The 14452-nt window shown below is 41.8% G+C and overlaps 1 protein-coding gene across 2 annotated transcripts in view; it reads right to left on the bottom strand.

Annotated features, from left to right (window-relative positions):
* CD274 (CD274 molecule) overlaps positions 1–8151 on the bottom strand; it is a 20250-nt gene extending 12099 nt beyond the window's left edge. For both annotated transcript variants that reach the window (XM_004373479.2, XM_023728594.1), the window contains exons 1-3: positions 7974–8151; positions 6054–6119; positions 4577–4918 (exon numbers count right to left, since the gene is read on the bottom strand). In XM_004373479.2, the coding sequence (XP_004373536.1) occupies positions 4577–4918; positions 6054–6105 (394 nt within the window). In that variant the 5' untranslated portion in view covers positions 6106–6119; positions 7974–8151. The remainder of the gene's footprint in view (positions 1–4576; positions 4919–6053; positions 6120–7973) is intronic.
* Between the last annotated feature and the right edge of the window lie 6301 nt (positions 8152–14452).

The following is a 14452-nucleotide window of genomic DNA, read 5'->3' as shown; positions in this document are numbered from 1 at the left end:
GCTGCTACTGCTGCTGCTACTACTGCTGCTGCTACTGCTGCTGCTGCTACTGCTACTGCTGCTGCTGCTACTGCTGCTGCTGCTGCTACTGCTGCTGCTGCTACTGCTGCTGCTACTACTGCTGCTGCTGCTACTGCTACTACTGCTGCTGCTACTACTGCTGCTGCTACTACTGCTGCTGCTACTACTGCTACTGCTACTGCTGCTGCTGCTGCTACTACTGCTACTGCTACTACTGCTGCTGCTACTGCTGCTGCTGCTGCTGCTGCTGCTACTACTGCTGCTGCTACTACTGCTACTGCTGCTGTGGTTGCTGCTGCTGCAATGAGTACTACAGCTCCTCCTCCCCCTCCTCTCACCGCCACCCCTTGAGTGTTCTCTGGTGGCGCTCTTCAGAAGGTGTTGACATTTCCTTGAAGAAATGAATTTTCATACAGATATAACATCATATCCAAACCTGCTCAAGTTTCAAAAATTTTAGGCTAATCTTGTTTACAGAAATATTTTCATTCATTCAAGAAATACTACTACTGCATTACTCTATGCCAGGCCCCGAGTATACTGCAATGAACAAAACCAATGGAAATCCTTGCCCTTGTGGAGTCTGTATTCTAGCAGGAAGAGACAGACAACAAACAAAATAAATGTATGGTTTTATGATATGTTATATCATCTATATCATATTGTATATTAGATGGTGATAAATGCTATAAACTTAAACAGGGCTGGCAAATTTGGAGAAGAGACGAGGGGTTTGGAATGACAGCAGTTAATCTTTGGTCCATATGAGCAAATCAGCTTTATTGGGATAACTATGCAACACTTGGTTCTTTCCAATGCCTGATCCCATGTAAGGTCCTGAAAGTAAAAACAGGCGTTTCATCTTACCTGCTGTTAGGTTCAGTGATCAAGGAAAAACAACATTCTCAATTAAAATACCTGAGACTCTGGTATTTAAATGAACAACCAAGAAGGTTCAATAACACCCTAAGTGATGATCGCAGTTCAGTTAACCCAAAACTAAGCCCTTTCAGTTTTGAAATGCTTCACCTTTAAAATCCCAGGGTGAGTAAACTCCCGTGGGGGCAGTTGTGTTATCACACATTTCCAGTGATGGGAAGAGAAGTCCCAAAGAGTTACTGTGAAATCATTTGCATATGAGGGTGACTCAGGAGCTCCTTGAGTGGTAAAGCTGGTCCTTGGCCAGCGAGCCACCCAGCTTCAACTGCACTGAGACAGTGTTCCTGGGGATCCTGGAGATCTCTCCCTGCAGGAGGTCAAGCTTGCAGCTGTCAGCTCAACTCAACCCCCAAGACCACCACATGTGAATGACAACAAGATGGATCAGGAAGAGAACGCCAATTTAATCATCTATACTATAAAAATGGAAAGGTCAAACAAATCAGATCTTCAAATCTGGTTGGTCATCTATCTGCTTTGCCCCCGCCAGGGGCCCCTTCTTAGAGTAATCACAGTGCCAGAAGGCTTCCTACCACGTCAAACCATAACAAACTGCAGACTCACAAGGGACATTACACAACCTGGTAGGAGCCCTGGTGTCACAACAGTTAAGTGCTCGGCTGCTAACCGAAAGGTCAGCAGCTTGAACCCATCAGCTGCTCCATGGGAGAAAAGACTGGTGACCTGCTCCTGTAAAGATTACAACCTAGGAAACCCTATGGGGCAGTTCTACTCTGTCCTACAGGGTCACTAGGAGTCTGAATTGATTCAACGGCACCTAATAACAACAATGACCTGGTAGAGTCCCTGGGTGGTGTAAATGGTTAACACGCTTAGCTGCAACCGAAAGGTTGGAGGTTCGAGTTCACCCAGAGGTGCCTTGGAAGAAAAATCTACTTCCAAAAAATCAGCCACTGAAAACCCTATGGAGCACAGTTCTACTCTGGCACGGATGGGTTGCCGTGAGTCAGAAACGGCTTGACGGCAACTGGTAATGAGCTGGAAGAACACCCTTTCCTACTGCAGGGATAGCTGTATACTCCCTGCGGGGTGATGAGAGATACTCTTTTCTGGAAAGAGAAACTTACACTCTATTTCTTTCTTCCTGACTACCAGGCTTATGTTCTTCCTCTCCTCCCCAGATTCCGCAACACTGGGTAATTATATGTCTCTTTAGCAGGTGCCGTTGAATACATAGCGACCCTATACAACAGAGTAGAATTGCCCCGTAGTGTTTCCAAGGAGAGGCTGGTGGATCTGAACTGCTGATCGTTTGGTTAGCAGCCGAGCTCTTAGCCACTGCCACCAGGGCTCCTTCAGTGGGCTAAGGCTTGATAATTTCTTTAATGCCTTGGAATACAGTAGGTGTTTGGTTTTTGCTGATGGGCTGAAGGAAAAATTGAAAATATAAACCCCCTTCCATCCCAAGCTTTCTTTCATAAACATCACTGTTCTGGAAAATACCATAAAAATAATAAAAATTAAATCTATTTCACAAGTGACATATTGTTGGCAATGGGAGTATTACTTGAGCCAGAATCAGAGACCCAGTAATGTGCCATAAAATGGATGCACTTCCCTTAATCTCTATTTTGTTTTCGAGTTTATAATTATCAATGGTCCCTATATTATAACCGTAAGCTTTTTCTGCTTCTCTTATTGACCTTCAGATTGATGGTAATTAGCCTACGAATGGAAAAACCACAAGGAGATGATTTCATTACAGTTAAATATGAAAAGGTCACCATGTAAGTGAAAGAAACAGGCAGATAATCTCAAAACTAGAGTGAGTGAAGGTAGATTTCAGCTCAATATCAGAAAGTAATTTTACCAGACTGCAGAAGAGGGGTCCCAATGGTGGGGTAGGGAGGGGTGGTCTGTAAGCAGAAGATGACTGAGTATTCTTTGGGGATGCTGCACAGGGGATTTCTGTTCTTGGTGGGAAGTTGGCTTAGATGCTCATGCCTGGGCTCCTTGCAGCTCTCAATTCCATGAATTTTATCAGTGAAAGCAGAGGTAGTAAGCTAAGGTGTTTTCCTTTACTTGGCTAGTGGCAACCCAAAACTTTGAACCCAAGTGACCTGATGACATATTTGCGGGTCAGTTCCCAGGAACTGACACTTACAGTTCTTTTTCAACACTCCAAGATAACAGTGGTGTAGATTTTCAAGATGACTGTATGCCAAGTGAGCATAGCTTATATCCTCTCTGAAGAAGAATGAGTTCCTCTATACTTGGTATAATTATTTTTGCCTTTGCAGATTAACTTCTAAGTTTTTTTTTAATGTGAATCTCACAATCGGGCTTGTTCTCAATATACTTATTTGGTTCTGACATAGACAGGTTCAAAGGAAGTAAAGTGCTGGCAGACTTAATAAAATAAAGAATAGCAGTTGAATAAAAAAATTTCTGGAAGGACACACAAATAGTGGTTACTCTTTTTGGGTGCCATGGAAGATGGCGGTGAAGGGAGGAGGAATATGTCTGCATTTCATTTATTCCTTTCTATGATATCTGAAAGGAGCCCTGGTAGAGCAGTAGTTAAATACTCGGCTGCTAACCAAAAGGTCAGTGGTTTGAACCCACCAGCTGCTCCTTGGGAGAAAAGACCTGGAGATCTGCTTCCGTAAAGACTAACCAAACCAAAACCAAACCCGTTGGCACAGAGTTGATTCCAACTCATAGCGACGCTGTAGAACTGCTCCATAAGAATTCCAAGGAGCGGCTGGTGGATTCGAACTGCTGAACTTTTGGTTAGCAGCAGAGCTCTTAACCACTACACTCCGTAAACCATGGCTCTCCATAAAGATTACAGCCTAGGAAATTGCGTGGAGTAGTTCCAGTCAGTCTGTCCTATAGGGTCACTATGAGCTGGCATCAACTTAATGGTACACAACAACAAATCAGTATGATAGCTGAATGATTTGCAAGTACACATATTACGTTCATGATAATAAACTAGGAATTTATTTTTACGAAAACTGAATATACTATGGAACATGGCTCTGTTATGCTTAGCTCTGGATATCCATGTTCCAGTTGCCACTGAGTCAATTCCACTTCATGGCAACCCCATGTGTGTCAGAGCAGAACTGTGCTCCATAGGGATTTTCAATAACTGATTTTTTGGAAGTAGATCACCAGGCCTTTCTTCTGAGGCACCTCTGGGTGGACCTGAACTACCAAACTTTTGGTTAGCAGCTGAGCGCTTAACTGTTCCAAACCAAATCAAACCCACTGCTGACAAGTCGATTCTGACTCATAGTGACCCTATAGGGCAGAGTAGAACTGCTCCATAGGCTTTCTAAGGCTGTAAATCTTTACAGAGGCAGACTACCACATCTTTCTCCTGCTGAGCAGCTGGTTAGTTCAAACCACTGACCTTTTGGTTAGCAGCCAAGCACTTAACCACTGCACCACCAGGGCTCTGTTCCAGTGACTGTCAAATAGGAGGTGTTCAAGAAATGCTAACTGGATGTGTGTGTGAATGAATGAATGAACAGACTCCTGCTGTTCTGCCAGAAAGCCAGGCTGCACTTCCAAGAACAAAAAGTTCTCGGTACATGGAATATGTTTTTAATGAAGGTCAGTTCCTTTTATCTATAATAATTCTTACCATTGACTTTCAAAGTAATCCGCTTGTAGTCAGCACCACCATAGCTGATCAGGCAGCGGTAAACCCCTGCATCCCGCAATTTCAAATCTCTGATCTGAAGCACGGCCTTTCCCAGGAAGAGCTGGTCCTTCAGCAGCTGGGCCCTCTGGCTGTAGCTCCTGTGCTGCACCTTCAGGTCTTCCTCCCCATCCACAAACTGAATAATTTTTTTATCCTCCTTTTCCCAGTAGACAACTAACACAGTCAGATTTAATTGCTTTCCTACTGGGAATGTGCATGCCATTGTCACATTCTTGCCATACTCTGCCACATGTAGGTCCTTGGACACACTGATGGTAAATGCTGAAAAGAAAGCAACCAATCTTCATAAGACAGAACAGTCTTCAAAAAATTTGCAAAATGGGTGCAGGACTTAGAACCGCTTTATCTAGTCAGTTATGCAATAATTATGTTTAAGGACTTAAAAACCTGTTGCCATCAAGTCAATTCCGACTCATAGTGACCCTGTAGGATAGAGCAGAACTGCCCCATAGAGTTTCCAAGGGGCGCCTGGTGGATTTGAACTGCCAACCTTTTTTGGTTAGCAGCCATGGCTCTTAACCACTATGCCACCAGGGTTTCCCTTAAAATATATTTTTTATCCAGTGGCTTTGAAGCATGTTTTGGGACTGTATCTCATCCCTGAGTTAGAATAATAGAACCGGTTAAACCAGCTGCTGTCCCATAATTCATAAACATACATTACTGTTGTTGTGTGCCGCCCAGTCCATTCCGACTAACAGCGACCTTATACGACAGAGTAGAACTGCCCCATAGGGTTTCCAAGGAGCTGCTGGTGGATTCGAACTGCCGACCTTTTGGTTAGCAGCCCGAGCTCTTAACCACTTTGCCACCAGGGCTCCTATACATTACTGGAGAAATATTAAATGGTGGCGGGGTATTTATAACCAGGTAGAGTTTTCTTCATGCAGACATCTCAGAATTTGCCTTGTATCTAGTCTGAGTGGTGGATTCCAATAGTCCTCTCCTCTTGCTTCCCTAACCTCTTGATCAGTTCTCTGGCCAGACATACATGGGTATGGAGATGTAGGGAGGGCCTCGGGCTGAAGCGACTACTATGTGATCCTGACACTTTCCTTGAACACTTAAATTCTCTCTTAGAATCTACTCATTGTGAAGAACAGGGCATGTTTGACACAGATAGGATGATCCTTGTTTAAAACAAACAGTACACATAAAGGCCATTTTCCCAAATAGTCTTAATAGTTATCCCTGGGAAGTGGATAATGGGTTAATTTTATTTCTTTCAGTTTGTCTATATTCTCTCTCTCTTTGTACAATGACATGAATGACTTCTTTATGAAATAAAGAAGATAAAATATTCTCTCTATAAAAATATTACATCCATTTTGATTATTATTTTAGTTTTTAACTCATGATTAAAATATTTAAAACATAGAACCTAACGGTATCTTACCATGCAGCAAATGATGGTAGGTCATGAATGTAAAGACATAAAATATCCTCATTTTTCTGTAATGACCTAATTATGAGAAACAGAAAAAGAACACTGGTTCACTCAATAATTCAACACCAAGACAGCATGGGACTTGGCAGCTTGAATGGCCTTCTGATAACTGGCTAATGACTGATTTGTAAACTTGGAAATGCAGCAGGGAATTTGGAAGTTTAGTATCTTCATTTAATATCCCAGAGCTATATAAAGCCAAGTGGAGAAAAAAAGTTACTATGACAAGAAAAGAATTGTAAAATTTATTTACAAGCCCTGAAAAACACAACAAAAAACTGGAACGAACACTCAAAACAAGCCAAGGAGATATTGCACCAAAATTCTTTCAAGTATTCCATGTATTTTTTTCTGCAATGTAACCATCAAGAAATCCAATCCTGCCCTTTGCAAAATTTCAAAGCAAGGAGAATCTGACTCGCACTCTCCCACTTTTCAGTCCATTTTCCCCTAGCAGCCAGCTACTTCTATCCTGCCCTCCTTCCACTGTTCAAGCCTTTCTCTTCCCTATCCCAACCTCACCAATTCTCCCCAAATGCCCATGCTTCAAAGTATCCTCTTCTCCTCCTCACTCTCATAAATCATAAATCCTACTCCCTCCATAAATGGACTCTTCTTCCCCCAGGAAGAGTGGGAAGAAGAAACAGTTGGATGTGACCAATTCATACTACTCTTTCCAGAGGTATCTGCCTAGATTCCTTTCAGTTTGTCATTCTGCTTGCAATTCTACTGTTTCATTCAGCAACCATCCATTGAGCACTCCCTCTGTGCTAGACACTATATTAGGTGCTGAGGATACCACAGTGAACAGGAAAGCAAAGTCACTGTCCTCTTGGAACTTATATTCAAGTAGGGGAGTAAATAAAGAAGATTTGTATTACTATATTCCAACCAATCTATTCATTTATTGACATATTTTCTCTCTGTTATGCTATATGTATCTTTACAAACTTTGAAAAGAGAGTCCAGTTTTCCCCCTTAAGTATCTCTCCAAACTCTGTATACATACAAAAAAACAAATGATCAATCAATCAATGCTATGCATATATTAAGGCACAAGAGCCATGCTTCTAATATATAAATAGCTCTTAAAAATCAATAAAACCACACACAGCCCAACAGAAAAAGGAGTAAAAGATACTATCATACAGTTCAGAGAATAAGAAATACAAATGATACATAAAAATAAGAAAGGATGCTCAATCTCACCAATAAAAAAGCATAAATGTAAGACCTGAGACATCATTTTTCACTTATTAGCTTGACCAAAATTATAAAGATTCTTAATATTTAGTGTTGGTGAGGATATGAACAAATGGGAGTGCTCAGTCACTAATGGTGGGGATGTGAAGTTGAACCACCTTTGTGAATGGCAAATTTGGTAATATCTCAATTTTAAATGTATATGACCTTGCACTCCCTCTCCTAGAAATCTATCCTACCAAAGCAAAAGCACATATATGTACAGATATATGTAAAGGGATGGCATTGCTAAGGGAAGGCAGAGCTGATGATTTACGCAGTGTTGTACTCCTAGTAAGCAGCTGAGGATGGACGAGGACCAGGCGTCCTGCCTTCTCTCTAGACCTGGCTACCTAAGGACCATATTCACGAACAAGCAGAAACATACACTTACAAGACAGCCATTAAGCAAAACTGAATCCCGCCTAGCAAAAAAGCAAATGTACTGCTTGTTCTTATTCACCCCAACTGGCAATCGGCTCCACTGTCCCCTAAACCATAGCGCTTCCCCTTCCCCTCTCCCGGTTCCAAAGCAAAGGTCTATATAGACCCTCCCTGCATGTTTAAAGCGCCACGCGAGCGGGCGAGACGCGGGCACTGAGAGGCGCACGGGAAGAACGCTCCTACCTGCGCGGCGCGGAGACGCAGGATGCCGCCGGTTGCTGTGCCAGACCGACCCCGCGGGCAACCTGTGGGGCCGCCGCACGCTAATATGGCCACCGGGCGACGAGCGGAGTCAGGTCCCGCCCCACCTTTGCCCGACAGTGCCGACCAGACATTAAAATGCGAGCTGGAAAGTCCGACTTCCTTTCTTTGTGGCTGGAAGTTTCCCTCTGGGAAACTAACGGACTCAGAATCCTGGGAGTAAATATATACAAAAATCAAACCGAAAGTGAACCTACCAGCCCATTTCCTGTAAATGAGGGCTTTGGCAAGGAAAGCTAGGCAGGATTAATCAGCATGCTCCCCTCCTTAGTTATCTAGAGCTGCTATAACAGAAGGAGCCCTGGTGGCGCAGTGGTTAAGACTCGGCTGCTAATGAAAGTTGGGAGTTCACACCCACCAATCACACCGTGGAAGGAAGATGTGGCAGTCTGCTTGAGCAAAGATTACAGCCTTGGAAATCCTGTGGGGCGGTTCCACTCCGTCCTATTGGGTAGCTATGAGTCGAAATCAACTCCACAGCAGTGGATTTTCGGGATTTTTTTTTTTTTTGGTTTTTCTATAACAAATACCACAAGTGGGTGGCTTTAAGGAACAGAAATTTATTTTCTCCCAGTTAGGAGGCTCTAGAAGTCCGAATCCAGGGCTCTAGGAGAAGGCTTTCTCTGTTGGCTCTGGGGAAAGTCCTTGTCTCTGCTCAGCTGCTGTTTCTCAGTTCCTTGGAGAGCTTCATGTGGTGTTACACCTATCTCTACCCCCCTCATCTCTGCTCTGCTCTGCTGGTTGCTTAATCTGCTCTTTTATATTTCAAAAGAGACTCATTTAAGATACACTCCACCTTAATGGAGCCCTGGTGGCACAGTGGTTAAGAGCTTAGCTGCTAATCAAAAAGTTGGCAGTTGGAATCCACCAGCAGCTCCTTGGAAACCCTAGGGGGGCAGTTCTACTCTGTCCTATAGGACCACTGTGAGTCAGAATGGACTCCATGGCAATGGGTTTGGTTTTTTTCCTACACTAATACTGCCTCCTTAACATAACAGAGAAACCCTATTCCCAAATGAGATTATAACCCCAGGTATAGTAGGATTTACAACCCATATTTTTTGGTTCCACAATTCAATCCATAATACCTCCTTTCTGCTAGAAGACTTCCCAAGATGACCGAACGTTTTTTCTTTTTCTTTTTTTATTGTGCTTTAGATGAAGGTTTATAGAGCAAATTCGTTTCACATTAAACAATTAATGCACACATTGTTTTGTGACTTTGGTTGCCAACCCGGTGACATGTCAACACTCTCCCCTTCACAACCTTGGGTTGCCCACTTCCATTGGTCCAGCTTCCCTGTCCCCTCCTGCCTTCTTGTCCTTGCCCTTAGGCTGGTGTGCCCATTTAGTCTCGTATACATGGTTGAACTACATGTATTATTGTTTTACGGGCTTGTCTAATCTTTGGGCTGAAGGGCGAACCTCAGGAGTGACTTCAGCACTGAGTTAAAAGGGTGCCCAGGGGCCAAACTCTCCGGGTTTCTCCAGTCTGTGTCACACCAGTAAGTCTGGTCTTTTTCTGTGAGTTAGAATTTTGCTCTACATTTTTCTCCAGCTCTGTCTGGGGCCCTCTATCGTGATCCCTGTCAGAGCAGTTGGTGGTGGTGGCCGGGCACCATCTAGTTGTGCTAGACTCAGTCTGGTGGAGGCGGTGGTAGTTGTGGTCCATTAGAGATGACTGAACATTTTGACATAACTACAACATATAGAAAGCAAAACAACTGGCCCATGGGGCTTTAGGTTTTAGTCTAGAAAGTAGGTGTGTGTATAATAGGAAATATATTTTTAAATCGTGGATTTTGTGACTTCCTCAAAGTTCCTCGATATAATGAAACTTGTTTCTTTGTCATTAATATAACTTCCCATCATGAGTTACACCTTTTAAGAATACTCTGGATCTCTGCTATCCTGCCATCCTTGGGGTCCATATTCTAGATGAGGGTTAAGAAAGTTCTTCTGGTCACCTCGGGATCAATGGATGGAGGTAACCTTTAGGTGACTCACAGAGGGTCCTAGCATAGTTTACCTAATCATTCCCCACTGTTGGACCTCCAGGTGCTTCCTTTCCTTCTCTTCTCTCTTTCTAATTGTAAATTGATAAATTGAACTCTTTATTGTTCATTCTTTCTGCTTATTCATTTCAACTGCAGTTCAAAATCCTGCAGAATGAATTGGCTCAGTTATAGTACTTACTTCCCAAGTAAGAATTCTCTCATTCTCAGACTATCACCGGTTTTTATTTTTTTTAACTTGGGAAATACTGAGGATAACACTGATTTAAAAATCTGGTGGAGCATGTGAAATTCTCTGGCCTCGATATAATTGTAATAGATCTTGGAGACCCAGCTCGACTGGTCCCTCTTTCAAATCTCTTTTCTAAGGCAACATAGTGGAGGAGAGCAGTGTTTTCCCAACTTTGGCGACTGTGACCTACAATATATACTTTACGTGGTGATCCCATATACATGTGTATGTATACACAATTTTCATGAAATAATACTTGGAACTACTATGTGTAATATGCTCTGATATTTCTGTTTAATCGATTTCACTTTTCCAGAAATGATGGTCAAGACCCAGTGTATACATTTCATGACCCATTAATGGGTCATGAGTACCCAGGTCTAAAAAAAATAGCTCTAGAGTTGTCTGCCAGGTTGAGTTACCTTAGGCAAGTAATTTAGTGAGTAACCAGGATTAAGCAATATTCTCTGAGATGGCCTCTGTGATCTATGAATTATTTTAAAATCTTGCAGAGGGGGCGTTTTGTTTGTTTTACCTAGGCAATGTTCAGAGTCTACATAAATGACCAACAGGAAAATCAATGAATGGAATTTGCGTTTCTCTGAAGTTATTGATGGGAATGGAAGGTATTTTCTCAGCTTGAGGCTTGGTGATTTACATATTAGTAATCTGAGAACGTGTGTTCTTGTTCATCCCTCCCACCTGTTTCCACCCTTCAGTCATTCATTTTCCCACACACTTGATCAAGCTCCTTAATGAACTTTTTGACATCCTCCAGAGGTAGAGAAACAAGACATCTTTAGTAACAAAGAAAGAAATTTTATCACCTCAAAAATATATGAAAATCAAAACAGCCAGGGCGGCATTCGCCCTGACACCCTATGTGGTGTCTGGATTTGAGCGAAGTGGATGGAGAAGCGCTGAGCTAGAAGGAGAGCACTGGGCATGCTGAGAGGGAGAGCCAGACCCCTGGTCAGCTCCAGTACCACCATTTGCCCCTCATGCCCCATCTGCTCCATTCACTTTAGAAGTGTAAGCTCATTATTGCCGATGTGATGTTTCTCGTGTTTCTCAGAGTGTCTCTGATGGTCACTTGCATCATGGTTGACTTGAGGTCGGTGTTAAAACGCGGCTTCCAGGGCTCTGCCACAGACCTGCTGAATCCAAGTATCTGACAGGTGGTCCTGGGAGTCTACCTTTCACACCCTCCCCAGGTGATTCATATGCACACTGAAGCCTGAAAACTGATGGTTTAATGTATAAGGAAAAATTGAGACACAAGTTCCTTGTAAGTGCTGGTATCGCTCCCCTTCCTCCATCTAATTTGACTGATTTGTATCATCAATATCATCCTTCTTCACTCTACCTTGGCCCACCCCACTTACCCACTTTCACCCATAAAATAAGAAAGATGATGCTTGTTGATCTTAATTCAAAAGGATAGATTCCAGGGTCTTACAACTGGGCTCTTATAACTGGGCCTGAAATGATGCTAGCAATTTCCTGGTGATGGAGCTTCCAATAAACTCTCCTTATATAATAACAACATTCGAAACAGAAACCACTGATGAGCTCCATCCCTTGAGTATCTAAAATTGGATTTTGTTATTATAGATGAGGCTTCCAACTGTGCCCTGGCTCCAGTGAATTCACAAACCCAGACATAAATAACTATGATTGGGATAAATGCTGTATGCATTTGGGAACATTGTGGCAAATATTTTAATTCCAGGGAATCTCAGTAGATGAAGGCCATTAAAAACTGAGCTTACAATTGAGAGCTATACTCTTTCGGGGGATATTGGGAAATGTTTTATTGGTTTAATATCCTAGAACTAAATTACTCAAACGTTATGTCGTATCCAATGAAACAGCCATCTTGTTTAAAGTTTACTCAGTTTAAGGAATAAATATCGGAAATGTCTCTTTGAGAATTGCCTCCAGGAGCATTGTTTTATATTCAAAGCATTGTTTTAAACTGAGAACAAAATGAGTCGTAAATTCTAAAATTCTCCAAAGCCCCTACTTTGAAAGGAACCATTGTTTTTGCTCTTCTTTTCTTTTGTATGAGTGAGTGCTTATTCAAAGACTGCTCATAGTCACATCCAGTATGTCAGACTGAGAATCTAATTTATCTGCTATTGTTATTGTTAGGCATTTCATAAAAGAATGAAAAGTATTTCTTTCCTTTCCCCACCCCTGTAGGGTTGCTATGAGTCGGAATAGACTCAACGGCAATGGGTTCTTTTTTTTTTTTTTTCCCTGAAAGGACAAGGGCTTTGTGTTCTAAGAGAGATTCTACTGACCACAAGCATCAAAACCACTTGATGTTTGTTAAGATGCAGATTCCTGGGCCCCAGGCCTGCTGAATCAGAATCTTTGGGGGTGAGTTTTGAAAATGGAGATTTTTAACAAGCTCTGTAGGTGATTCTTACATACATTAAGGTTTGAGGACTACTGATCTAGGCTATTCTAATCGATAATCCCCAACCTACACGGGCAGGGAGTTGTTGGGCAATTCTTCATACTTTGAGGCCCACCTTGAGAACATCTCCACCCAGGCCATAATTAGGGAGGTCAGGCCCATGTCAGAATTAAGTTAAAGTTGTCTTATAGGGAAAAAAAGAAGAGCTGGTGTTTGGTAGGGTCTTTGCTTTGTTTAACACCAGACGGCACAATTCACATCTTGTTCTCTGTGAATTGTGTTCTTAGAGGCACAACAAAGCAGTGTGGCCCCTCTTAGTCAGCAAGAGGGAATTATCATGTTCCACCAAAAAGCCTGTTGATATTTTATTACAATTAAACTGAAGCTCTATGTGTTCAAGTCTTAATCCAAAGTACCTGTGAACGTGACCTTCTTTGGGAATAAGGTCTTTGCGAGTGTAATCAAGATGAGGCCATACTGGGTTAGGGTGGACCCTTAACCCAGTGACTGTGTCCTTATAAGCAGGCCATATCAAGACACAGAGAGATACACAGGTACAAGGTCATGTGACAAAAGAGGCAGAGATTGTAGTGTTCAGCTATAAGCCAAGGAGCACCAGGGATTGTCAACAACCACCAGAAGCCAGGAAGAGGCAAGGAAGGCTCCTCCTCTAGAGCCTGCAGAGCAGCACTACCCTGTTAACACCTTAATTTCAGACTTCCGGCCCCCCCTCCCCGCCATGAGAGAATACATTTATGCTGTTTTAAGACATCCAGTTTGTGTTAATTTGTTATAGCAGCCCTGAAAAAAACCAATGCATATTTCATGAACTTATTGTAAATTTATACAGGTCCTGAATTAAAGGTAAATACAGGGTCGCTATGAGTCAGAATCGACTCCATGGCAGTGGGTCTTGGTGTTTTTGGCATATTTATATCATGAACTGAATGTAAAATTATGTAGATCTTGACATGAAGTTAAACATGAATTTCATGAATTATAATTCTCATTTAAATCCTAGTTAAAGATAAGTATGTGTGATTGACAAAATAAATGTAAATTTATGCAAGTCTTGTAAATAAATGGGTATGCTACATTGACTGTAAAGAAATGGATGTATATTCTACATTAAACTTAAATGCATGGGTATCCTGTACTGAATAAAAAAATCATTCAGGTGCTGCATTGGATACAAAAGTAAGCGTATTCTGGATGGAATGTAAATGTATATCTATGCTGAATCAAATGTAAATATATGTACGTATATATTTCATTTAAATATAAATGTACATATTTGATTTATTAAATATAAATGCATGTATATCCTGGATTAACTATAAATAAATTTACCATTGAATTCATATATATTCTGCATTCAAAGTAAAATATAAATATTCTGGTTTAAATGAAGAAGGCAAAAGTAAACGGTAGAGCAATTTCATTGAGACAGGACTGCAAAGAGAGAAAGGGGAGCAATATTAGTAACTGCTTTTTGCAGAAAATTTCTGAGAGAGGCAGGCATCTTCAAGAAGGAGTTTTTTGAAGACTAGATGTATACTGTGCTGTGCAAAACCTCTTTGCTATCTTTCTTAGGCTGGGTTCTATAGAGAAGCAAAACCAGTGAAGCATCTCTTTCTATATATAATATATATATATCTCAAGAGGCAGTCATTTGAACAGAACAAGGGGATACTGCATGGTTTAAAGTCAGAAAAGGTGTGCGTCAGGG

The sequence above is a fragment of the Trichechus manatus genome, unplaced genomic scaffold (genome assembly GCF_000243295.1).
Source record: "Trichechus manatus latirostris isolate Lorelei unplaced genomic scaffold, TriManLat1.0 scaffold00025, whole genome shotgun sequence".
Classification (NCBI taxonomy): Eukaryota; Metazoa; Chordata; class Mammalia; order Sirenia; family Trichechidae; genus Trichechus; species Trichechus manatus.
This window is presented reverse-complemented; position numbering and strand designations above follow the sequence as displayed.